The 26,960-nt window shown below is 43.8% G+C and overlaps 1 protein-coding gene across 1 annotated transcript in view; it reads right to left on the bottom strand.

Moving 5' to 3' along the window:
- LOC139567496 (E3 ubiquitin-protein ligase pellino homolog 1-like) overlaps positions 1-26,960 on the bottom strand; it is a 45,584-nt gene that overhangs the window by 6,150 nt on the left and 12,474 nt on the right. Inside the window, exon 3 of the mRNA XM_071388812.1 lies at positions 190-319. Within this exon, the coding sequence (XP_071244913.1) occupies positions 190-319 (130 nt within the window). The remainder of the gene's footprint in view (positions 1-189; positions 320-26,960) is intronic.

Raw genomic sequence — 26,960 nt, 5'->3', positions numbered from 1 at the left:
CCCCTGTTCTGAGTGGAGATATAATGCCTATTATAGAGAGAAGATTGTGTATTAGTGCAACAAGAGACAATGCCGTCACTATCGTCTTGTTTTTATCAAGCATACATTACAATAAATAAGAGATTTTCTACGATTACAGAAATAAGTCTTAAATTCAAGCATACAGTATGACTGTTTCCTAGCTCCTACCTTGGCTGCCTGAGGTGTGCACGCCACGTGTACTGTGCTGGGTTTCACCCCGCTGGCCTTGGGTCTCCGGCACAGTGCAAAGCGGCTTTTACGCCTCCCCCTGTCTCCGTTGGGTAGGGAGCCATTGTACCTGTGTAGACAAGAACACACCCCATATAAATTGACCATTTTAATCAAAACATCCTGGCAGTGGTATCCTAGCCTGGTGTTCCAGTCTGTTTTGTGCTTTAGCAAACTCCTCTCTGTAATAATTTGGTGTCATACCATAGGATATAGAAGAGCAGTTGGCTATGGCACTTACAGTATGAGACCAGGCTAGGGGGAACCATCAAATGTGGGAAAAGGCCACCTTGAAAAGTTACAGTACAAAAGAAGCTGTTGATTGTTTGTTTCATCATATAGGATATATACAGTGCATTCGGAAATTATTCAGACCCCTTGACGTTTTCCACATTTTGTTACATTATAGCCGTGTTCTAAAAAAACTGGTTTTCAGAAATGTTTGCAAATGTATTCAAAATAAAAAAACGAAATACCTAATTTACATAAGTATTCAGACCCTTTACAATGAGACTCGAAATTGAGCTCAGGTGCATCGTGTTTTCAATGATCATCCTTGAGATGTTTCTACAACTTGATTGGAGTCCACCTGTGGTAAATTCACTTGATTGGACATGATTTGGAAAGGCACACACCTGTCTATATAAGGTCCCACAGTTGACAGTGCATGTCAAAGCAAAAACTAAGCCATGAGGTCAAAGGAATTCAAGACAGGATTGTGTCGAGGCACATATCTAGGGAAGGGTAACAAAACATGTCTGCAGTATTGAAGGTCCCCAAGAACACAGTGGCCTCCATCATTCTTAAATGAAAGAAGTTTGGAACCACCAAGACTCTTCCTAGAGCTGGCCAAACTGAGCAATTGAGGGAGAAGGTCCTTGGTCAGGGAGGTGACCAAGAACCCAATGGTCACTCTGACATGGCTCCAGAGTTCCTGTGTGGAGATGGGAGAATCTTCCAGAAGGACAACGATCTCTGCAGCACTCCACCAATCCGGCTTTATGGTAGAGTGGCCAGACAAGAAAAAAAACGCACATGACAGCCCGCTTGGAGTTTGCCAAAAGGCACCTAAAGACTCTCATACAAACAAGATTCTCAGGTCTGATGAAACCAAGATTGAACTCTTTGGCCTGAAAGCCAAGCATCACGTCAGGAGGAAACCTGGCACAATCCCTAAGGTGAAGCATGATGGTGGCAGCATCATGCTGTAGGGATGCTTTTCAGTGGCAGGGACTGGGAGACTAGTCAGGATGGATGGATAGATGGAGTAAAGTACTGAGAGATCCTTCAAGAAAACCTGCTCCAGAGCGCTCAGGATCTCAGACTGGGGCGAAGGTTCACCTTCCAACGGGACAACGACCCTAGTCTCTGAATGTTCTTGAGTGGCCCAGCCAGACCCCGGACTTGAACCCGATCAAACATCTCTGGAGAGACCTGAAAATAGCTGTTCAGTGACGCACCCCACCCAACTTGACAGAGCTTGAGTGGGAGAAAAGAATTGGAGAAACTCCCCAAATACAGATGTGCCAAGCTTGTAGCGTCATAGCCAAGAAGACTTAAGGCTGTAATCGCTGCCAAAGGTGCTTCAACAAATTACTGAGTAAAAAGTCTGAATACGTATGTAATATTTAATGATTTTTTTATACATTTGCAAAAATTTCTAAAACGGTGTTTTTGCTTTGTCATTATGGGGTACTGTGTGTAGATTGATGAGGAAAATTAGCGGATTCGGCTATTTCAGCCACACCCGTTGCTGACAGATGTATAAATTCGAGCACACAGCTATGAAATCTCCATAGACAAACATTGGCAGTAGAATGGCCCTTACTGAAGAGCTCAGTGACTTTCAACGTGGCACCGTCATAGGATGCCCCCTTTCCAACAAGTCAGTTCATACAATTTCTGTCCCACTAGAGAAGCGCCGGTCAACTGTAAGTGCTGTTATTGGGAAATATAAACGTCTAGGAGTAATGGCTCAACCGCAAAGTGGTAGGCCACACAAGCTCACAGAACGGGGCCGCCGAATGCTGAAGCATGCAGCGTGTAAAAAAACGTCTGTCCTCGGTTGCAACACTCACTACAGAGTTCCAAACTACCTCTGGAAGCAACATCAGCACAATAACTGTTCGTTGGGAGCTTCATGAAATGACATGGGCTTGCTCCTACCTATCTCTCCGATCTGGTCCTGCCGTACATACCGACACGTACGCTATGGTCACAAGATGCAGGCCTCCTTATTGTCCCTAGAATTTCTAAGCAAACAGCTGGAGGCAGGACTTTCTCCTATGGAATGGTCTGCCTATCCATGTGAGAGACGCAGACTCGGTCTCGACCTTTAAGTCTTTATTGAAGACTCATTTCTAGGTTAGTAGGTAGTAGGTTGGTGGTTGAAGATATCCCTCTAGTGGTGTGGGGGCTGTGCTTTGGAAAAGTGGGTGGGGTTATATCCTGCCTGGTTGGCCCTGTCCGGGGGTATTGTCGGACGGGGCCACAGTATCTCCCGACCCCTCCTCTCTCAGCCTTCAGTATTTATGCTGCAATAGTTTGTGTCGGGGGGCTAGGATCAGTCTGTTATATCTGGAGTATTTCTCCTGTCTTATCTGGTGTCCTGTGTGAATTTAAGTATGCTCCCTCTATCTCTTTCTCTCTTTCTCTCAGAGGACCTGAGCCCTAGGACCATGCCTCAGGACTACCTGGCCTAATGACTGCTTGCTATCCCCAGTCCACCTGGCCGTGCTGCTGCTCCAGTTTCAACTGTTCTGCCTGCGGCTATGGGACCCTGACCTGTTCACCGGACGTGCTACCTTGTCCCGGACCGGTGTTTTCAACTCTCTCTCTCTCTCTCTCTGCTGTCTCTAACTCTGAATGATCGGCTATGAAAAGCCAACTGACATTTACTCCTGAGGTGCTGACCTACAACCCCTGTAAATTCTTATTATTTGACCCTGTTGGTCATCTATGAACGTTTGAACATCTTGGTCATGTCCTGTAATAATCTCCACCCGGCACAGCCAGAAGAGGACTGGCCACCCTCAGAGCCTGGTTCCTCTCTAGATTTCTTCCTAGGTTCCTGCCTTTCTAGGGAGTTTTTCCTAGCCACCATGCTTCTACATCTGCATTGCTTGCTGTTTGGGGTATTAGGCTGGGTTTCTGTATAGCACTTTGTGACATCGGCTGATGTAAAAAGGGCTTTACAGATACATTTGATTGATTGATTGGTTTCCATGGCCGAGCAGACGCACACAAGCCTAAGATCACCATACGCAACGCCAAGTGTCGACTAGAGTGGTGTAAATCTCTCCGCCAATGGACTCTGGAGCAGTGGAAACGCGTTCTCTGGAGTGTCTGGCAGTCCGACGGATGAATCTGGGTTTGGCGGATGCCATGATAACGCTACCTGCCCAAATGCATATGCCAACTGTAAAGTTTGGTGGAGGAGGAATAATGGTCTGTGGCTGATTTTCATGGTTCGGTCTAGGCCCCTTAGTTCCAGTGAAGGGAAATCTTAACACTACAGCATACAATGACATTCTAGACGATTCTGTGCTTCCAACTTTGTGGCAATAGTTTGGAGAAGGCCCTTTCCTGTTTCACCATGACAATGCCCCCGTGCACAAATTGAGGTCCATACAGAAATGGTTTGACCAGATCGGTGTGGAAGAACTTGACTGACCTCCACAGAGCCCTGACCTCAACCCCATCAAATACCTTTGGGATGAATTGGAATGTCGACTGCGAGCCAGGCCTAATCGCCCAACATCAGTGCCCAACCTCATTAATGCTCTTGTGGCTGAATGGAAGCATATCCCCGCAGCAATGTTCCAACATCTAGTGGAAAGCCTTCCCAGAAGAGTGGATGTTGTTATTGCAGCAAAGGGGGGACCCACTCCATATTAATGACCATGATTTTGGAATGAGTTGTTCGACGAGCAGGTGTCCACATATGTTTGGCCACGTAGTGTACATTTTTATTTTTATATGTGAAAATAAGACTATGCAAAATAAGACTATGCTAACTAAGAGTCTGAACACAACTAAAACAAATAGTTTAACCACTGTAAACCCATTTAAAAGGGAAATTAATGAAAACTATAGATGTGCCCTTGAGCAAGGCACCTAACCCTAATTGCTCCTGTAAGTCGCTCTGGATAAAAGTGTCTGCTAAATGACTAAAATGTAAATGTAATGAAGTCATTCGATCCATTTCTAAAATAAAGTGACCACTGAGAGGGGCCGACTGTCTACTTTACTGTTATTCCTTGGTGGAATAGGGTCACACTCCAGCGTTGGGTTTGTTGCAGTCAGATCACCATTAAAACAAGGCCCAATCAGAGGAGCTCAGCTACGAGGTTATCTTTTGGTCGCTTACCCCTGCCAGCATCTGCCGTGTAAACATTCAACTTTCGGACAGTACGGTTGAGCGAGTGCAACGATTTCATTGGGAAATGAGGGCTTTCCTGTTGCTTCATCGAAAGGAGGCAGCTACCTACTTTTCCTGGACAAGCTGAACTATTACGACTGTATTATCTAATTTCACGTCTTAATTGGTAGCATTAAATCCAGTGCTAACTGACACAACCAATGCTTTTGTTAACTACTTGGAACTGCAAAAAGAAAGTAGTCTATGACCACCTAATTGTCAGTTGAACGTTGTTTTCTTTTCAGACCGTTCTACTGCTGAATACAACGTGAACGTGACAGAATACTTTCGAAGTCACAACAACCACCAACAACTCAGCTCACATCCTCCCTCTCTCCGCGCCACATAGGCTACATTCTCCTTTGTCCGATAAAACTGCTTACACTCAGGAAGCCAGCAGCTCTTTGTTTACCCTCACTGTGGCTGAGTTGCCGTGTACATTTAACTGGATTTAGATAGAACCACCCTGCTCCCCCTTTCAAAAAGAAACAAAACTGCCCAGTTCAAATATTGTAAATTAACATGTACCATTGTGTCTGTTGGAAGTTGGAACAATGTGGTTCACATTTAGAGCATAAGTGCTGACTTGCATTTATTTCAAAGAACCTCCACGTAGCACAGTTGTAGCATACCACAGTTGCCAATACGTAACTTAACATGTACAGTGTCTTCAGAAAGTATTCACATCCCTTGACTTTTTCCACATTTTGTTGTGTTATTTTTATTACTGGTCTACACACAATGCACCATAATGTAAAAGTTGAATTATGTTATACAATTTTTACAAATTAATAAAAAATGAAAAGCTGAAATGTCTTGTGTCAATAACTACTCAACCCTTTTTTATGGCAAACCTAAATACATTCCGAAGTAAAAAATTGGTTAACAAGTCACATAATAAGTTGCATGGACTCACTCTGTGTGCAATTATAGTGTTTAAAATTATTTTTAAATGACTACCTAATTTCTGTATTCCACACATACAATTATCTGTAAGGTCCCTCATTCGAGCACTGAATTTCAAACACATATAAAACCATAAAGACCATGGAGTAGATGGGGGGGGGTCGAAGCAGACATTGAATATCCCTTTGAGCATGATGAAGTTATAAATTACACTTTGGATGGTGCATCAATACACCCAGTCACTACAAAGATAAAGGAGTCCTTCCTAACTCAATTGCCAGAGAGGAAGGAAACCATTCAGGGATTTCACCATGAGGCCAATGCTGACTTTAAAATAGTAACAGAGTTTAATTGCTGTGATAGGAGAAAACTGAGGATGGATCAACAACATTGCAGTTACTCCACATACTAAGCTAATTAACAGAGTGAAAAGAAGGAAACCTGTACAGAATAAAAATACTCCAAAACATGCATCCTGTTTGCAACAAGGTACTAAGTAACTAACAACTAACAAGGCACTGTAAAAAATGTGGCAATGCAATTAACTTCTCGTCCTGAATACTGAGTGTTCTGTTTGGGGAAAATCCAATACAACACATTACTGAGTACCACTCTCCATATATTCAAGCATAGTGGTGACTGCATCATGTTATAGGTATGCTTGTAATCGTTAAGGACTGGGGAGTTTTTCAGGATAAAAAAGAAGCGGAATTGAGCTAAGCACAGGAAAAATCTTAGAGGATAGCCTGGTTCAGTCTGCTTTCCACCAGACACTGGGAGATGAATTCACCTTTCAGCAGGACAATAACCTAAAACAAAAGGCCAAATCTACACTGGATTTGCTTACCAAGAAGAAAGTGAATGTTCTTGAGTGGCCGAGTTACAGTTTTGACTTATATCTGCTTGAAAATCTATGGAAAGACCTGAAAATGGTTGTCGAGCAATGATCAACAACCAATTTGACAGAGCTTGAAGAATTTTGAAAATAATAATGGGCAAATGTTGCACAATCCAGGTGTGGAAAGCTCTTAGAGACTTACCCAGAAATACTCACTGCTGTAATCGCTGCCAAAGGTGACTCTAACATGTATTGGCTCAGGGGGTTGAATACTTATCTAATCAAGATATATACATTTTTCTTCCACTTTGACATTGCACATTATTTTGTGTAGATCGTTGACAAAAAAAATGCATATTAAATCAATTTTAATCCCACTTTGTAACACAAAAAAATGTGGAATAAGGGGTGTGAATACTTTTGGAAGGCACTGCATGTTGCTATGCATTGAACAGGACTGTTTCAAACCACAAAAAAACTATTGCACCACATGACCATTGCTGTTCCATCCAGGTAACGGTCCTGGAGATTTACATGGGTGTTCAGGCTTTCATTCCAGCCCTGCAGTAACACACCCGATTTCTTTAATCGTGTCCAGACTGCTTCAAGATGTCCACCATTGTTCCTGTACCCAAGAAAGGGAATGTAACTGAACTAAATGACTATCGCCCCGTAGCACTCACTTCTTTCATCATGAAGTGCTTTGAAAGGCTAGTTAAGGGCCTTATCACCTCCACCTTACCCAACAACCTAGACCCCATACAATTTGCATACCGTCTCAACAGATCCACGGACGAAGCAATGGCCATTTCCCTGCACACTGCCCTATCCCACCTGTACAAGAGAAATACTTATGTGAGACAACAGCTCAGTCTTCAACACCCTAGTGCCCTCCAAGTTCATCACTAAGCTGAGGGCCCTGGGTCTGTACCCCTCCCTGTGCAACTCTTAACTGTCCGACCCCAAGTGGTGAAGGTAAGCAACAACACCTCTGACACACTGAACCTCAACACTGGGGCCCCACAGGGGTGTGTGCTCAGCCCTCTCCTGTACTCCCTGTTCATCCATGACTGCGTGGCTACGCAAGTCTCCAACTCAATCCTCAAGTTTGCTGACAAGACAACAGTGGTAGGCCTGATTACCAACAATGACGAGACAGCCTACAGGAAGGAGGTGAGAGCCCTGGCGGAGTGGTGCCAGGAGAATAATCTTTCCCTCAACGTCAACAAAACAAAGGAGCTGATCGTGGTCTACAGGAGACAGCAGAGAGATCACGCCCCCATCCACATCGACGGGGCCGCAGCCGAGAAGGTCAAAGGCTTCAATTTCCTTGGCGTGCACATCACTGACGACCTGAAATGGTCCCTTCACACAGAAAGTGTGGTGAAAAAGGCGCTACAGCACTGAAGAGATTTGGCTATGCTCATAGGAACCTCACAAAGTTCTACAGATGCACCATTGAGAGCATTCTGTCGGGCTGTATCACCACCTGGTACGGCAATTGCACTGTCCACAACCGCAGGGCTCTCCAGAGGATGGTGCGGTCGGCCAAACGCATCATCGGGGGCACACTGCCAGCCCTACAGGATGTCTACAGCACCCGGTGTCACAGGAAGGCCAAGACGATCATCAAGGATCTCAGCCACCCAGGCCATGGCCCGTTCACCCCGCTACCATCTAGAAGGTGGAAACAGTACAGGTGCATCAAAGCTGGGACCGAGACACTGTTAATTAAACAGCTTCTATCTCCAGGCCATCAAAATGTTAATCTAGCCGGCCTCCACCCAGTACCCTAACCTGAACCTTAGTCACTGTTACTAGCTAGCTACCACCCGGTACTCTACCCTGCACCTTAGAGACTGCTTTGTCCTACGTACATAGAGTCATTGAACACTGGTTACTTTAATAATGTTTACATGGTCTGTCCGTGATAAAGAGATGCTCTGCTTTTTTAAACCACACTCCTGCAGGGTCTAGTTTTATCTTATCTTGATTATTGCCCAGTCATATGGTCAGGTGCTGCAAAGAAGGACCTAGAAAATCACAGCTGGCCCATAGAGCAGCATGTCTTGCTCTTCACTATAATCAGAGGGCTAATATCAATACTATGCATGCCAATTTCTCTTAGCTAAAAGTAGAGGAGAGACTGACTGCATCACTTCTTCTTTTCATAAGAAAATTCAAAATGGTTTGCATAGTCAACTTAAACACAGCTCTGACACACACTTACCCCACCAGACATGTCACCAGGGGTCTTTTCACAGTCCAGAACAAATTCAAGAAAAAGTACAGTATTATATAGAGCCATGATTGCATGGAACTCCCTTCCATCTCAGATTGCTCAAATGAACAAGAAACCTGGTTTAAAAAACAGAAACGGCAACACATCACCGCACTATGCCTCTCCCCTATTTGACCTAGATATTTTGTGTGTATATACTGAAATGTAGGCTACGCGTGATGTTTAAAATGTAAATGTAAAAAAAGAAACGTCCCTTTTTCAGGACACTATCTTTCAAAGATCATTTGTAAAAATCCAAATAACATCACAGATCTTCATTTGTAAAGGGTTTAAACAATGTTTCCCATGCTTGTTCAATGAACCATAAACAATTAATGAACATGCACCTGTCTAACGGTCGTTAAGACACTAACAGCATACAGATGGTAGGCAATTAAGGTCACAGTTATGGAAACTTAGGACACTAAAGAGGCCTTTCTACTGACTCTGAAAAACACTGAAAGAAAGATGCCCAGGGTCCCTGCTCATCTCTGTGAACGTGCCTTAGGCATGCTGATGGCTTAGCAGTTCAGACGTCATTTCTGTTTCGTATTGTCGTGTCCTGTATATATATATATTTACACCTTTCTTCGCATATCTTTTATATATTTTATTATCCAAGAACTCAACTACAAAAGCTTTCCTGCAAAAGCTTTCCTGCAACCCGCTTCACCAATTACAAAAAAGTATTATTTACCTCAAATCTGAAAATCCACCGTGGAAGCTAGCCAGGGGCTAATTCAGAAGCTAGCCAGAAAGCTAACCAGAAGCTATCCGATAGCTAGCCAGAAGCTAATCTGTAGCTGCCCAGAAATTAGCCGGCTAGCGTTGGTGTTTCAGCTGCCCACGTTTTGTGGTCATCAGCTATTCCTTTAGCTCGATAATCTACCGGCACTTTTGTGCAACGCGACTCGGACCGGAGCATTCCGGGACTTTTTTTCTCTCAGTTTCCCCGGATTTCAGCCGCAGGCTCTGGACATTTGCACCTTGATAGCACCAGCTAGCTGCAAACCGTGTGACTATTGGCTTACGTCGATCCCGGAGCAAACTCAAATAATTCCGGAGCTAGCCAGCTGAGGAGTTCCATCAGCCATTCCTGGGCTACAGTCACCTATCCGGACCCGTTTTTTTTTTTGTTGTTGCCGCAGATACGGAGCCCCACCGGGCCTTCACGACTGACTGCCGACGTTATCTGCCCGAGGGAGTTATCCAACTGGCACCTCCGTCCCGACGTTACCTGAACGCTCATCTGGGGCCCGCTAATCGTTAGCTGTCTTATCGGCTGCTATCTGAATAAGTATATCGGACAATTATCATTATTATTTATTTATTTTATTTTTTCTTGGGTCACTATATCTATTTTGCCAATTTGATTTGATCCCCTCTACCACACGGAACCCCACTAACCTACCGACGGAAACGCACGAGGTATCTACAAACAGACCTCCATCCTATGCTATCTTGCTACCGATAGCCATCTACCCGGCCAGCTGTCTGGATCGCCGTGACCCCAACCAACCTCTACTCACTGGACCCTTATTGATCATGCCTCTCCTTAATGTAAATATGCCTTGTCCATTGCTGTTCTGGTTAGTGTTTATTGGCTTATTTCACTGTAGAGCCTCTAGCCCTGCTCACTATACCATATCCAACCTCTCAGTTCCACCACCCACATATGCGATGACATCACCTGGTTTCAATGATGTTTCTAGAGACAATATCTCTCTCATCATCACTCAATACCTAGGTTTACCTCCACTGTATTCACATCCTACCATACCTTTGTCTGTACATTATTCCTTTAAGCTATTTTATCGCCCCCAGAAACTTCCTTTTACTCTCTGCTCTAGAAGTTCTAGACAACCAATTCTCATAGCTTTTAGCCGTACCCTTATCCTACTCCTCCTCTGTTCCTCTGGTGATGTAGAGGTGAATCCAGGCCCTGCAGTACCTAGCTCCACTCCTATTCCCCAGGCGCTCTCTTTTGATGACTTCTGTAACCGTAATAGCCTTGGCTTCATGCATGTTAACATTAGAAGCCTCCTCCCTAAGTTTGTTTTGTTCACTGCTTTAGCACACTCTGCCAACCCGGATGTTTTAGCCGTGTCTGAATCCTGGCTTAGAAAGACCACCAAAAATTCTGACATTTTCATCCCCAACTACAAGATTTTCAGACAAGATAGAACGGCCAAAGGGGGCGGTGTTGCAATCTACTGCAAAGATTGCCTGCAGAGTTCTGTTTTACTATCCAGGTCTGTTCCCAAACAATTTGAACTTCTACTTTTAAAAATCCACCTCTCTAAAAACAAGTCTCTCACCGTTGCCGCCTGCTATAGACCACCCTCTGCCCCCAGCTGTGCTCTGGACACTATATGTGAACTGATTGCCCCCCATCTATCTTCAGAGCTCGTGCTGCTAGGCGACCTAAATTTGAACATGCTTAACACCCCAGCCACCCTACAATCTAAGCTTGATGCCCTCAATCTCACACAAATTATCAATGAACCTACCAGGTACCACCCCAATTCTGTAAACACGGGTACCCTCATAGATATCACCCTAACAAACTTGCCCTCCAAATACACCTCTGCTGTTTTCAACCAAGATCTCAGCGATCACTGCCTCATTGCCTGCATCCGTAATGGGTCAGCGGTCAAACGACCTCCACTCATCACTGTCAAACGCTCCCTGAAACACTTCAGCGAGCAGGCCTTTCTAATCGACCTGGCCGAGGTATCCTGGAAGGATATTGATCTCATCCCGTCAGTAGAGGATGCCTGGACATTTTTTTTAAATGCCTTCCTCACCATCTTGAATAAGCATGCCCCATTCAAGAAATTTAGAACCAGGAACAGATATAGCCCTTGGTTCTCTCCTGACCTGACTGCCCTTAACCAACAGAAAAACATCCTATGGCGTTCTGCATTAGCATCGAACAGCCCCCGTGATATGCAACTTTTCAGGGAAGCTAGAAACCAATATACACAGGCAGTTAGAAAAGCCAAGGCTAGCTTTTTCAAGCAGAAATTTGCTTCCTGCAACACAAATTCAAAAAAGTTCTGGGACACTGTAAAGTCCATGGAGAATAAGAACACCTCCTCCCAGCTTCCAACTGCTCTGAAGATAGGAAACACTGTCACCACCGACAAATCCACTATAATTGAGAATTTCAATAAGCATTTTTCTACGGCTGGCCATGCTTTCCACCTGGCTACCCCTACCCCGGACAACAGCACTGCCCTCCCCTCTGCTACTCGCCCAAGCCTTCCCCATTTCTCTTTCTCCCAAATACAGTCAGCTGATGTTCTAAAAGAGCTGCAAAATCTGGACCCTTACAAATCAGCCGGGCTAGATAATCTGGACCCTTTCTTTCTAAAACTATCTGCTGAAATTGTTGCCACCCCTATTACTAGCCTTTTCAACCTCTCTTTCGTGTCGTCTGAGATTCCCAAAGATTGGAAAGCAGCTGCGGTTATCCCCCTCTTCAAAGGGGGGGACACTCTTGACCCTAACAGCTACAGACCTATATCTATCCTACCCTGCCTTTCTAAGGTCTTCGAAAGCCAAGTCAACAAACAGATTACCGACCATTTCGAATCCCACCATACCTTCTCCGCTATGCAATCTGGTTTCAGAGCTGGTCATGGGTGCACCTCAGCCACGCTCAAGGTCATAAACGATATCTTAACCGCCATCGATAGGAAACAATACTGTGCAGCCGTATTCATTGACCTGGCCAAGGCTTTTGACTCTGTCAATCACCACATCCTCATCGGCAGACTCGACAGCCTTGGTTTCTCTAATGATTGCCTCGCCTGGTTCACCAACTACTTCTCTGATCGAGTTCAGTGTGTCAAATCGGAGGGTCTGTTGTCCGGGCCTCTGGCAGTCTCCATGGGGGTGCCACAGGGTTCAATTCTTGGACCGACTCTCTTCTCTGTATACATCAATGATGTCGCTCTTGCTGCTGGTGATTCTCTGATCCACCTCTACGCAGACGACACTATTCTGTATACTTCTGGCCCTTCTTTTGACACTGTGTTAACAACCCTCCAGGCGAGCTTCAATTCCATACAACTCTCCTTCCGTGGCCTCCAATTGCTCTTAAATACAAGTAAAACTAAATGCATGCTCTTCAACCGATCGCTGCCTGCACCTGCCCGCCTGTCCAACATCACTACTCTGGACGGCTCTGACTTAGAATATGTGGACAACTACAAATACCTAGGTGTCTGGTTAGACTGTAAACTCTCCTTCCAGACTCACATCAAACATCTCCAATCCAAAGTTAAATCTAGGAATAGGAATTGGCTTCCTATTCCGCAACAAAGCATCCTTCACTCATGCTGCCAAACATACCCTTGTAAAACTGACCATCCTACCAATCCTCGACTTCGGTGATGTCATTTACAAAATAGCCTCCAAAACCCTACTCAATAAATTGGATGCAGTCTATCACAGTGCCATCCGTTTTGTCACCAAAGCCCCATATACTACCCACCACTGCGACCTGTACACTCTCGTTGGCTGGCCCTCGCTTCATACTCGTCGCCAAACCCACTGGTTCCAGGTCATCTACAAGACCCTGCTAGGTAAAGTCCCCCCTTATCTCAGCTCGCTGGTCACCATAGCAACACCTACCTGTAGCACGCGCTCCAGCAGTTATATCTCTCTGGTCACCCCCAAAACCAATTCTTCCTTTGGCCGCCTCTCCTTCCAGTTCTCTGCTGCCAATGACTGGAACGAACTACAAAAATCTCTGAAACTGGAAACACTTATCTCCCTCACTAGCTTTAAGCACCAGCTGTCAGAGCAGCTCATAGATTACTGCACCTGTACATAGCCCATCTATAATTTAGCCCAAACAACTACCTCTTTACCTACTGTATTTATTTATTTATTTTGCTCCTTTGCACCCCATTATTTCTGTCTCTACTTTGCGCTTTCTTCCACTGCAAACCAACCCTTCCAGTGTTTTTTAGTTTTTATTTTACTTGCTGTGTTGTATTTACTTCGCCACCATGGCCTTTTTATATTTTTATTTATTTATACATATATTTGTTTGCCTTCACCTCCCTTATCTCACCTCACTTGCTCACATTGTATATAGACTTATTTTTTTTCACTGTATCATTGACTATATGTTTGTTTTACTCCATGTGTAACTATGTGTTGTTGTATGTGTCGAACTGCTTTGCTTTATCTTGGCCAGGTCGCAATTGTAAATGAGAACGTGTTCTCAATTTGCCTACCTGGTTAAATAAAGGTTAAATAAATAAATAAAATAAATGCTGCAAGGAGGCATGAGGACTGCAGATGTGGCCAGGGAAATAAATTGCAATGTCTGTACTGTGAGACGCCTAAGACAGCGCTACAGGGAGACAGGACGGACAGCTGATCGTCCTCTCAGTGGCAGACCACGTGTAACAACACCTGCACAGGATCGGTACATCTGAACATCACACCTGCGGGACAAGTACAGGATGGCAACAACAACTGCCCGAGTTACACCAGCAACGCACAATCCCTCCATCAGTGCTCAGACTGTCCGCAATAGGCTGAGAGAGACTGGACTGAGGGATTGTTGTAAGGCAGGTCCTCACCAGACATCACCGGCAACAACGTCGCCTATGGGCACAAACCCACCATCGCTGGACCAGACAGGACTGGCAAAAAGTGCTCTTCACTGATGTGTTGCGGTTTTGTCTCACCAGGGGTGATGGTCGGATTCACGTTTATCGTTGAAGGAAAAAGCGTTACACGAGGCCTGTACTCTGGAGCGGGATCGATTTGGAGGTGGAGGGTCCATCATGGTCCGGGGCAGTGTGTCACAGCATCATCGGACTGAGCCTGTTGTCATTACAGGCAATCTCAACGCTGTCTCAACGCTGTGCGTTACAGGGAAGACATCCTCCTCCCTCATGTGGTACCCTTCCTGCAGGCTCATCCTGACATGACCCTCCAGCATGAAAATGCCACCAGCCATACTGCTTGTTCTGTGCGTGATTTCCTGCAAGACAGGAATGTCAGTGTTCTACCATGGCCAGCGAAGAGCCCGGATCTCAATCCCATTGAGCACGTCTGGGACCTCTTAGATCGGAGGGTGAGTCTAGGGCCATTGCCCCCAGAAATGTCTGGAAACTTTCAGGCGCCTTGGTGGAAGAGTGGGGTAACATCTCACAGCAAGAACTGGCAAATCTGGTGCAGTCCATGAGGAGGAGATGCACTGCAGTACTTAATGCAGCTGGTGGCCACACCAGATAGTGACTGTTACCCCTTTGTTCAGGTATGTCACATGTCTGTGGAACTTGTTCAGTTTATGTCTCAGTTGTTGAATCTTGTTATGTTCATACAAATATTTACACATGTTAAGTTTGCTGAAAATAAAGGCAGTTGACAGTGAGAGGACGTTTCTCTTTTTGCTGAGTTTATATAGTACCAGTCAAAAGTTTGGACACACCCACTCATTCAAGAGTTTTTTGTCAAATGTTCTACATTGTAGAATAATAGTGAAAACACCAAAACTATGAAATAACACATATGCAATCATGTGGTAACCAAAAAAGTATTAAACAAATCAAAATATATTTTATATTTAAGATTCTTCAAATAGCAACCCTTTGCCTTGATGACAGCTTTGCACACTCTTGGTATTATCTCAACCAGTTCCATGAGGTAGTCACCTGGAATGCATTTAAATTAAAAGGTGTGCCTTGATAAAAGTTAATTAGTGGAATTTCTTTCCTTCTTAATGCGTTTGAGCCAATCAGTTGTGTTGTGACAAGGTATACAGAAGATAGCCCTATTTGGTAAAAGACGAAGTCCATATTATGGCAAGAACAGCTCAAATAACCAAAGAGAAACGACAGTCCATCATTACTTTAAGACATGAAGGTCATTCAATCCGGAAAATGTAAAGTTTCTTCAAGTGCAGTCGCAAAAACCATTAATGATGAAACTGGATCTCATGAAGACCGCCACAGAAAAGGAAGACCCAGAGTTTGCTCTGCTGCAGAGGATAAGTTCATTAGAGTTAACTGCACCTCAGATTGCAGCACAAATAAATGCTTCACAGAGTTCAAGACACATCTCAACATCAACTGTTCAGAGGAGACTGCGTGAATCAGGCCTTCATGGTCAAATTGCTGCAAAGAAACCGCTACCAAAGGACACCAATAATAAGAAGAGACTTTCTTGGGCCAAGAAACACGAGCAATGGACATTAGACCGGTGGAAATCTGTCCTTTAGTCTGATGAGTCCAAATTTGAGATTTTTGGTTACAACCACTGTGTCTTTGTGAGACAAAGAGTAGGGGAACGGATGATCTCCGCATGTGTGGTTCCCACCGTGAAGCACGGAGGAGGAGGTGTGATGGTATGGGGGTACTTGCTGGTGACACTGTTTGTGATTTATTTAGAATTCAAGGCACACTTAACCAGCATGGCTACCACAGCATTCTGCAGCGATACGCCATCCCATCTGGTTTGCGCTTAGTGGGACTATCATTTGTTTTTCAACAGGACAATGACCCAAAACACACCTCCAGGCTGTGTAAGGGCTATTTGACCAAGGAGAGTGATAGAGTGCTGCATCAGATTACCTGGCGTCCACAATATCCTGACCTCAAACCAATTGAGATGGTTTGGGATGAGTTGGACCGCAGAGTGATAGAAAAGCAGCCAACAAGTGCTCAGCATATGATTCAGCCTTGATTCTATCTTATGTAGCAACATTTGAAATTGTGTTTTTACATTGGATAAAAGTAGAGACTCAGCGCTACAAAATGGTATATCATACACTGCATTTGAGGAACAATGGGAAAGTCATTCTGATTTGAAAATGTATAAACTTGTAACTCCACTTTTTGAGAAAATGGCCGTAGAATGTTTTGGTTCACCTACTGGAGAGCTCTTTTGTCTACACCCATTCAGCATTGTTCACACCCTCTTAAGCCTTAGCCCCACCCATCTCTTTAAGGATTCACATGTGAGGCCATGTGCTAAAGGTCATGTAGTGTGGTGAAGATTAAGACTAAAAGTGGTAAAAGTAGTAGCCTACAATAAGGAAAAATTCCAGGTCAACAGAAAGTTGATGGGTCATGTGAAAGAAATGCTCTAACCCCCAGCCACATCTTGCTAAGTGGATGGGTCTCTACAGAAAGTGTAAACAGTACAGCGAAATGGTTACTTGCATAGTAGCAATATCAAAAATAGATAGTGTCAATATAAAGAATAAAATAACAAGTGTCAATGCCAGTAGAGAAAGAACAAAATAATATACCGTATTAGAGGTCGACCGATTAATCGGAATGGCCGATTAATCGGGGCCGATTTCAGGTTTTCATAACAATCGGAAATCGGTATTTTTGGGCGCCGATTTGCCGTTTTCTTTTTTTTTTACACCTTTATTTAACTAGGCAAGTCAGTTAAGAACACATTCTTATTTTCAATGACGGCCTAGGAACGGGGCAGAACGACAGATTTTTAACCTTGTCAACTCGGGGGATCCAATCTTGCAACCTTACAGTTAACTAGTCCAATGCTCTAACACCTGATTACATTGCACTCCACGAGGAGCCTGCCTGTTAGCGAATGCAGTAAGCTAAGGTAAGTTGCTAGCTAGCATTAAACTTATCTTATAAAAAACAATCAATCAATGACTGTCATTGCTCCAATGTGTACTTAACCATAAACATCAATGCCTTTCTTAAAATCAATACACAAGTATATATTTTTAAACCTGCATATTTAGTTAAAAGAAATCCAGGTTAGCAGGCAATATTAACCAGGTGAAATTGTGTCATTTCTCTTGCGTTCATTGCACGCAGAGTCAGGGTATATGCAACAGTTTGGGCCGCCTGGCTCTTTGCGAACTAATTTGCCCGAATTTTACGTAATTATGACAACATTGAAGGTTGTGCGATGTAACAGGAATATTTAGACTCATGGATGCCACCCGTTAGATAAAATACGGAACGGAATAAACGTTTTGTTTTCGAGGTGATAGTTTCCGGATTAGTCAAAAGTATATGGTTTAGAGAGAAATAGTCGACACGTTATAATTCCTGTAATAACTTGCGGCTGAATTCGAAAGGGGTTCCTTCGTTATTTTACCGTTCATGTCTTCCATAGAGAATGTCTTGATCTACTTCAAATAAGGTCTGTGTTTCGTGCAGGCTTAAACCGCCTTGACGTTTTGATACCCGTGTAAATCTCACTAGGATAAGGTAACGTTTGTCAACATATTTTCCTAAATCCACTCTACAAATGTTTTCATCTTCGCTTATATTTAGCCAATATTGATCAGAGTTACCTTGTCCTATGGATATCTACACAGTTATACAATTGGCACAGTGATGTAAGCCTACACGAAACACAGACCTTATTTTAAGTGAATCTAAAAATATCCTATGGAATAAATGAAGGAACCGCTTTTCAGATTTTGCTAGAAGGTGTCATGTGTATTATGACTCGCACTTTGGTTGTCAATTCTTACCATGCCCATTATTAAAATAGGATTTCCTGCATATAGAAATTAAAGTCTTTGTGTTCAACATTCATCACAGGTAACTTAAACTCTATTTTTATTCAAACAGTTGAGAGTATTTGTCTCCTAAGCAGACTCTTCAGTATCATTGTCACTTCAGAGCTGTGTGCGTGTGTGTGTATTTATGTATTATATTAAGTTAAAATAAAAGTGTTCATTGTTCATTCAGTATTGTTGCAATTGTCATTATTACAAAAATGTGTGTGTGTATGATATATATATATATATTTAAAAAACTTTTTTTTTTTTAAATAAATCGGCCGATTAATCGGTATGGGCAATTTTTGTCCTCCAATAATCGGTGTCGGTATCGGCATTGAAAAATCATAATCGGTCGACCTCTATACCGTATGTACAATAACAATATCAATAACAATATCAGTGATACTGGTGATAGATGAGGTAGTTATATGCATACAATCACAAGTGGCTGAGCAGCAGGATAAAAACATTATAATTGTAGCAGCAACATATGGCGTGTGTGTTAGGAGAGAGTCATGTGAATGTCCATAGAGGCACTACAGATAGTTCTGATGACTGGGAACTCTCCCCTAGTGATGAACTGGTCCGTACGAACCACGCATGAACAAGGGACTCTATATTCGGATAGCCTGTTTTTGTCCTGCCCTTGACTTTGGTGCAGAGCATGTGATGTCAATAGCCTCTTCGTCACAACACTCCCTGATCTTCTCAAAAAGATGAGTTTGTCTAGCTGTGTCCAGTCCAGGTGGTGCTTGTACAGGCAGACCATCTACGGGAGGAAGAATGTCAGCGTTGCGCAGCAGCTGAAACCTGGTCCCGACTCAGTCCGAACGCTCCTTGGCGACAACAACACCAGGCTCCAGAGCAATGAAGCTGTAAAATAGGAAATAACCAACAAAAATTAGACGACATTACAACCTTGCATGACATCAATTCACCTCCCAAGTTTAGATAAGAAGAATAACCTCATATAATGCAAGGAAAATGATATTCACCTGAAGTGCTGGTACTGCTTGATCTGTGGCAGCGTCCTGAAGTACGGAGTCAGGTGTTGTTGCCAGCCATAGCTTTCCACCAGCACTGTACCATCCTCCAGTCCAACAAGCTGTGGGATGTTGACCACTGTCACAGTACTGTCCTTCACAACACCAGCAATCTCCGACAAAGTGTTCACTCTGGTCTTGAGATGGCAGCAGCTTTCCACCAAAATATTTGTGTCCTGGGTGGAGTCCTGGTAATACTATTGCATTATCCTCTGCGTAGTTGTTGATGAAGTTCACAACTCGCTGCAAGTCCTCATGCTTCAGGTGTAGCTCTCTTTTGACGGGAGGCATTAGACCAAGGCTCTCCAACCCTGTTCCTGGAGAGCTATCGTCCTGTAGGTTTTCGCTCCAACCCTAATATAGCGCACCTGATTCTAATAATTAGCTAGTTGATAAGATTAATCAGGTTAATTACAACTGGTGTTGGAGTGAAAAACCTACAGGAGGGTAGCTCTCCAGGAACAGGGTTGGAGAGCCCTGCATTAGACCATTCTCCTTGTATGACTGGTGGAGCCCTTAACCAACAATAAAGGGGGGAGGGCAATGCAAATAGTCTGGGTAGCCATTAGATTAGATGTTCAGTAGTCTCATAGCGTGAGGGTAGAAGCTGTTTAGAAGCCTCTTGGATCTAGACTTGGCGCTCCGGTACCTCTTGCCGTGCAGGAGCAGAGAGAACAGTCTATGACTAAGGGTGGCTGGAGTCTTTTGACAATTATTAGGGCCTTTCTCTGACACAGCCTGGTATAGAGGTCCTGGATGGCAGGAAGCTTGGCCCCGGTGATGTACTGGGCCGTACGCACTACCCTATGTAGCGTCTTGCGGTAGGAGGCCGAGCAGTTGCCATACCATGCAGTAATGCAACCAGTCAGGATGCTCTCGATGGTGCAGCTGTAGAACCTATTGAGGATCTGAGGACCTATGCCAAATCTTTTCAGTCCCTGACGGGGAATAGGTTTTGTCATGCCCTCTTCACCACTGTCTTGGTGTGCTTGGACCATGTTAGTTTGTTGGTGATGTGGACACCAAGGAACTTGAAGCTCTCAACCTGCTCCACTACAGCCCGGTCAATGAAAATGGGGGCGTGATCGGTCCTCCTTTTCCTGTAGTCCACAATCATGTCTTTAGTCTTGATCACGTTGAGGGAGAGGTTGTTGTCCTGGCACCACACAGCCAGGTATGACCTCCTCCCTATAGGCTGTCTCATTGTTGTCGGTGACCAAACCTACCACTGTTGTGTCATCAGCAAAATGATTGATGGTGTTGGAGTCGTGCCTGGCCGTGCTGTCATGACTGAACAGGGAGTACAGGAGGGGACAGAGCACGCACCCCTGAGGGGCCCCCGTGTTGAGGACCAGCGTGTGGATGTGTTGTTACCTACCCTTACCACCTGGAGGCGGCCTGTCAGGAAGTCCAGGATCCAGTTGCAGATGGAGGTGTTTAGTCCCAGGGCCCTTAGCTTAGTGGTGTGCTTTGAGGGCACTATGGTGTTGAACGCTGAGCTGTAGTCAATGAATAGCATTCTCACATAGGTGTTCCTTATGTTCAGGTGGGAAAGGGCAGCGTGGAGTGCAATAGAGATTGCATCATCTGTGGATCTGTTGGGGCGGTATGCAAATTGGAGTGGGTCTAGGGTTTCTGGGATAATGGTGTTGATGTGTGCCACGACCAGCCTTTCAAAGCACTTCATGGCTACCGGCGTGAGTGCCCTGGTCGGTAGTCATTTAGGCAAGTTACCTTAGTGTTCTTGGGCACAGGGACTATGCTGGTCTGCTTGAAAGATGTTGGTATTACAGACTCAGACAGGGAGAGGTTGAAAATATCAGTGAAGACACTTGCCAGTTGGTCAGCGCATGCTCGGAGTACACGTCCTGGTAATCTGTCTGTGAATGTTGACCTATTTAAAGGTCTTACTCACGTCGGCTGAGGAGAGCGTGATCGAACAGTCGTCCGGAACAGCTGATGCTCTCATGCATGTTTCAGTGTTACTTGCCTCGAAGCGAGCATATAATTAATTTAGCTCGTCTGGTAGGCTCGTGTCACTGGGCAGCTCTTGGCTGTGCTTCCCTTTGTAGTGTGTAATAGTTTGCAAGCCCTGCCACATCCGACAACTATCGGAGCCGGAGTAGTACGATTTGATCTTAGTCCTGTATTGATGCTTTGCCTGTTTGATCGTCGGAGTGCACAGCAGGATTTCTTATAAGCTTCTGGGTTAGAGACCCGCTCCTTGAAAGCGGCAGCTCTACCTTTTAACTCAGTGCAGATGTTGTCTGTAATCCATGGCTTCTGGTTGGGGTATGTACGCACAGTCACTGTGGGGACGACGTCATCGATGCACTTATTGATGAAGCCAGTGACTGATGTGGTGTACTCCTCAATGGGATCGGAAGAATCCCGGAACATATTCCAGTCTGTGCTAGCATAACCGTCCTGTAGCTTAGCATCTGCTTCATCTGACCATTTTTTTATTGACCGAGTCACTGGTGCTTCATGCTTTAATTTTTGCTTATAAGTAGGAATCAGGAGGATAGAATTATGGTCAGAATTATGGTCAGATTTGCCAAATGGAGGGCGAGGGAGAGCTTTGTACGCGTCTCTGTGTGTGGAGTAAAGGTGGTCTAGAGTTTCTTTCCCTCTGGTTGCACATTTAACATGCTGGTAGAAATGAGGTAAAACAGATTTAAGTTTCCCTGCATTAAAGTCCCCGGCCACTAGGAGGGGCATCTCTGGGTGCGCGTTGTCCTGTTTGCTTATGGTGGTATACAGCTCATTGAGTGCGGTCTTAGTACCGGCATAGTTCTGTGGTGGTATGAAAAATACAGATGAAAACTCTCTTGGTACAGTTGAAGTCGGAAGTTTACATACACCTTAGCCAAACACCATTAAACTCAGTTTCACAATTCCTGACATTTAATCCTAGTAAAAATGCACTGTCTTAGGTCAGTTAGGATCACCACTTTATTTTAAGAATGTGAAATGTCAGAATAATAGTAGAGAGAATTATTTATTTCAGCTTTAATTTCTTTCACCACATTCCCAGTGAGTCAGAAGTTTACATACACTCAATTAGTATTTGGTAGCATTGCATTTAAATTGTATATCTTGGGTCAAATGTTTCAGGTAGCCTTCCACAAGCTTCCCACAATAAGTTGGGTGAAATTTGGCCCATTCCTCCTGACAGAGCTGGTGTAACTGAGTCAGGTTTGTAGGCCTCCTTGCTCGCACACGCTTTTTCAGTTCTGCCCACAAATTTTCTATAGGATTGAAGTCAGGGCTTTGTGATGGCCACTCTAATACCTTGACTTTGTTGTCCTTAAGCCATTTTGCCACAACTTTGGAAGTATGCTTGGGGTCATTGTTTATTTGCAAGACCCATTTGCGACCAAGCTTTAACTTCCTGACTTATGTCTTGAGATGTTGCTTCAATATATTCACATAATTGACCTGCCTCATGATGCCATCTATTTTGTGAAGTGCACCAGTCCCTCCTGCAGCAAAGCACCCCCACAACATGATGCTGCCACCCCGTGCTTCACGGTTGGGATGGTGTTCTTCAGCTTGCAAGCCTTCCCCTTTTTTCTCCAAACATAACGAAGGTCATTATGCCAAACAGTTATTTTTCAGACCGGAGGACATTTCTCCACAAAGTACGATCTTTGTCCCCATGTGCAGTTGCAAACCGTAGTCTGGCTTTTTTATGGCGGTTTTGGAGCAGTGGCTTCTTCCTTGCTGAGCGGCCTTTCAGGTTATGTCGACATAGGACTCGTTTTACTGTGGATGTAGATCATTTTGTACCTGTTTCCTGCAGCATCTTCACAAGGCTGTTGTTCTGGGATTGATTTGTACGTTTCACACCAAAGTACGTTCATCTCTAGGAGACAGAACACATCTCCTTCCTGAGTGGTATGAAGGCTGCATGGTCACATGGTGTTTACACTTGCGTACTATTGTTTGTACAGATAAACTTGGTACCTTCAGGCATTTGGAAATTGCTCCCAAAGATGAAATAGACTTGTGGAAGTCTACATTTTTTTCTTCTGAGATCTTGGCTGATTTCTTTTGATTTTCCCATGATGTCAAGCAAAGAAGCACTGGGTTTGAAGGTAGGCCTTGAAATACATCCACAGGTACACCTCCAATTGACTCAAATTATGTCAATTAGCCTATCAGAAGCTTCTAAAGCCATGACATACTTTTTTGGCATTTTTCAAGTTGTTTAAAGGCACAGTCAACTTAGTGTATGTAAACTTCTGACCCACTGGAATTGTGATACAATTAATTATAAGTGAAATAATCTGTCTGTAAACAATTGTTGGAAAAATGACTTGTGTCATGCACAAAGTAGATGTCCTAACCGACTTGCCAAAACTATAGTTTGTTAACAAGACATTTCTGGAGTGGTTGAAAAACGAGTTTTAATGACTCCAACCTAAGTGTATATAAACTTCCGACTTCAACTGTAGATAGTGTGGTCTACAGCTTATCATGAGATACTCTACCTCAAGCGAGCAAAACCTCGAGACTTCCTTAGATATCGTGCACCAGCTGTTGTTTACAGATATACATAGACCACCACCCCTTGTCTTACCATAGGCTGGTGCATGTTCTACTGATGCAGAAAGACAAATTCCAAACACAAATATGTTAGCATTATTATGCAGTAGATAGCCGTAATCACCATCAGACACACCTGGCTAACTTGATGGGTCATCTAATCATCTGGCAAAGTGGATACTTTTCTTTAGACATGTATCTAGCTAGCTAGCTAAACAATGAACCATAATCCCAATCCATAGAGTACTAGCAATACAAACGATTGTCATAGCTGGCTAACATTAGGCTATAACTAGCAATGCAAATGGCTTGCTGAGAGAATATCACTACAAAGATCATACACATAATGTTAGCTAGCGAGCCAGCCATCTAACGTCAGCTAGCTAGCTAACAGTACGCTTTAACTTGGTGTCTTTTGTTTAGACATGTAGCTAGCTAAACAATGAACCATAATCCCAATCCATAGAATACTAGCAATTCAAGCTGATTGTCATAGCTAGCACAAATTAACCAAATAGGTTCAATCTTAGCTAGTTAGCTAGCTAAAATTAGGCTATAACTAGCAATGCAAATTGCTTTCCGAGATAATATTACTACACAGATCTAACAGTAAGATTACTACACTAGCTAACACTAAGCTTTAACTTGCAATGAAAACAACTTTCTGACAAAATGAGAAATGTATAATATCTGAAACTGTAGCTAGACTCTTACCCATATACATGGATGAACGCTTCCCGGCAGACTGCAATCCCTTTCATTAAATAAGACGTCCTGTGTCGTTTCCATTTTGTTTGTACAGCTTGCTTGGCTCGTTGTGTCAAGTCACTCTGATTCACACTGACCGTGTGTAATGCCATAAGAATCATCAGATCTGTCTCCCTCTCTGTCACGGATGCCATGGTTGCACTTAGTTTGAAGATGTAATCCGGAGGCAGGTGTTTTATCTTCTTGAGGGCCGGTGGCAGTATTTGGTATTTCGGATGACTGACGTGCCCAAAGTAAACTGCCTGTTACTCAGGCCCAGAAGCTGGAATATGCATATAATTGGTAGCGAAAACACGAGAATCCATCCGGATTAATTTTTTTGAGCTCACCACTCATTGAAATGGCTGTCTATGGGACAGATTGCAGTTCCTAGGGCTTCCAGTAGATGTCAACAGTCTTTAGAAAGAGTTTCAGGCTTGTTTTTGAAAAATTAGCTAGAATTTGTAGTTTTTCTAAGCGGCTCCCATTTTGGCTGTAGTATTGTGGCATGCGTCGGTGAGGGCGCGCCCTTCGTTATTTATCTCCGGTAATAAACATACTATTCTTCGTCTTAAATTGTATAATTTATTTACATATTAGGGTACCTGAGGATTGATTAGAAACATTGTTTGACTTGTTTGGACGAAGTTTATTGGTAACCTTTGGGATTCATTTGTATTTACAGATGGCATACATGTTTGTTATTAAGGCACATGTAAGTAAAAATTTTCCAGAAGGCATTTCTGCCAAAAAATGCATTATGATAAAAAATATAAATAAACGTTCAAATGTCTCTCCTGTGAAGACTTGCGACATACACTTAGTTTCCTGAAACGAGTCACATATGTGGGAACTCCTTCAAGACTGTTGAAAAAGCATTCCTCATGAAGCTGGTTGAGAGAATGTCAAGAGTGTGCAAAGCTGTCATCAAGGCAAAGGGTGGCTACTTTGAAGAATCTCAAATATAAATATATGATTCCACATGTGTTATTTCATAGTTTTGAAGTCATCACTATTATTCTACAATGTAGAAAATAGTAAAAATAAATAAAAACCCTGGTACTGTATATATATATATATATATACACAGTGCATTCGGAAAGTATTCTGACCCCTTGTGTGCTTAGGGTCGTTGTCCTGCTGGAAGGTGAACCTTCGCCCCAGTCTGAGGTCCTGAGTGCTCTGGAGCAAGTTATCATCAAGGATTTCTCTGTACTTTTCTCTGTTCATCTTTCCCCCAATCCTGACTAGTCTCCCAGTCCCTGCCTATGAAAAACATCCCCACAGCATGATGCTGCCACCACCATGCTTCACCGTAGGGATGGTGCCAGGTTTGCTCCAGACCTGACGCTTGGCATTTGTCACGTATACTCCCTCACTGGCCTCTAAGTCACCAGATTGCTGATTATTACGCACACCTGTCACCATCGTCACGCGCACCAGCGCTTATGGACACTCACCTAGACTCCATCACCTCCTTGATTACCTGCCCTATTTATGTCAATCCCTTTGGTTCCTTCCCCAGGCGTTATTGTTTCTGTATCATGTCGGTGAGCTGTTTGTGTTTCTTGTTTTGTTCATGGTCGTTTATTCATTAAATGTATTCACTCCCTGAACTTGCTTGCCGACTCTCAGCGTACATTGTTACAGCATTCAGGCCAAAGAGTTCAATCGTGGTTTCATCAGACCAGAGAATCTTGTTTCTCATTGTCTAAGTCTTTAGGTGCTTTTTGGCAAACTCCAAGAGGGCTGTCATGTGCCTTTTTCTTCCGTCTGGCCACTCTACCACTCTACCATTGTCCTTCTGGAAGGCTCTCCCATCGCCACAGAGAAACTCTGGAGCTCTGTCAGAGTGACCATCGGTTTCTTGGTCACCTCCCTGACCAAGGCCCTTCTCCACCGATTGCTCAGTTTGGCCGGGCGACCAGCTATAGGAAGAGTCTTGGTTGTTAAAAACTTCTTCCATTTAAGAATGATGGCCACTGTGTTCTTGGGGACCGTCAATACTGCTGACATTTTTTGGTACCCTTCCCCAGATCTGTGCCTTGACACAATCCTGTCTCGGAGCTCGACGGACAATTCCTTCGACCTCATGGTTTTGTTATTGCTCTGGCATGCACTGTCAACTGTGGGACCTGATATAGACAGCCTTTCCCGAATCATGTCCAATCAATTGAATTTACTACAATCAAGTTTTAGAAACATCTCAAGGATGATCAATGGAAACAGGATGGAACTGAGCTCAATTTCGAGTCTAATAGCAAAGGGTCTGAATGCAATTGATGAGAAAATATATATTTAATCTATTTTACAATAAGGCTGTAACGTAACAAAATGTGGAAAAAGGGAAGGGGTCTGAATTCTTTCCGAATGCACTGTATATATACAGTATATAT

The sequence above is a fragment of the Salvelinus alpinus genome, chromosome 2, assembly GCF_045679555.1.
Source record: "Salvelinus alpinus chromosome 2, SLU_Salpinus.1, whole genome shotgun sequence".
Classification (NCBI taxonomy): Eukaryota; Metazoa; Chordata; class Actinopteri; order Salmoniformes; family Salmonidae; genus Salvelinus; species Salvelinus alpinus.
The sequence above is the reverse complement of the archived record's forward strand: the minus strand, read 5'-3'. Positions and strand labels throughout refer to the sequence as shown.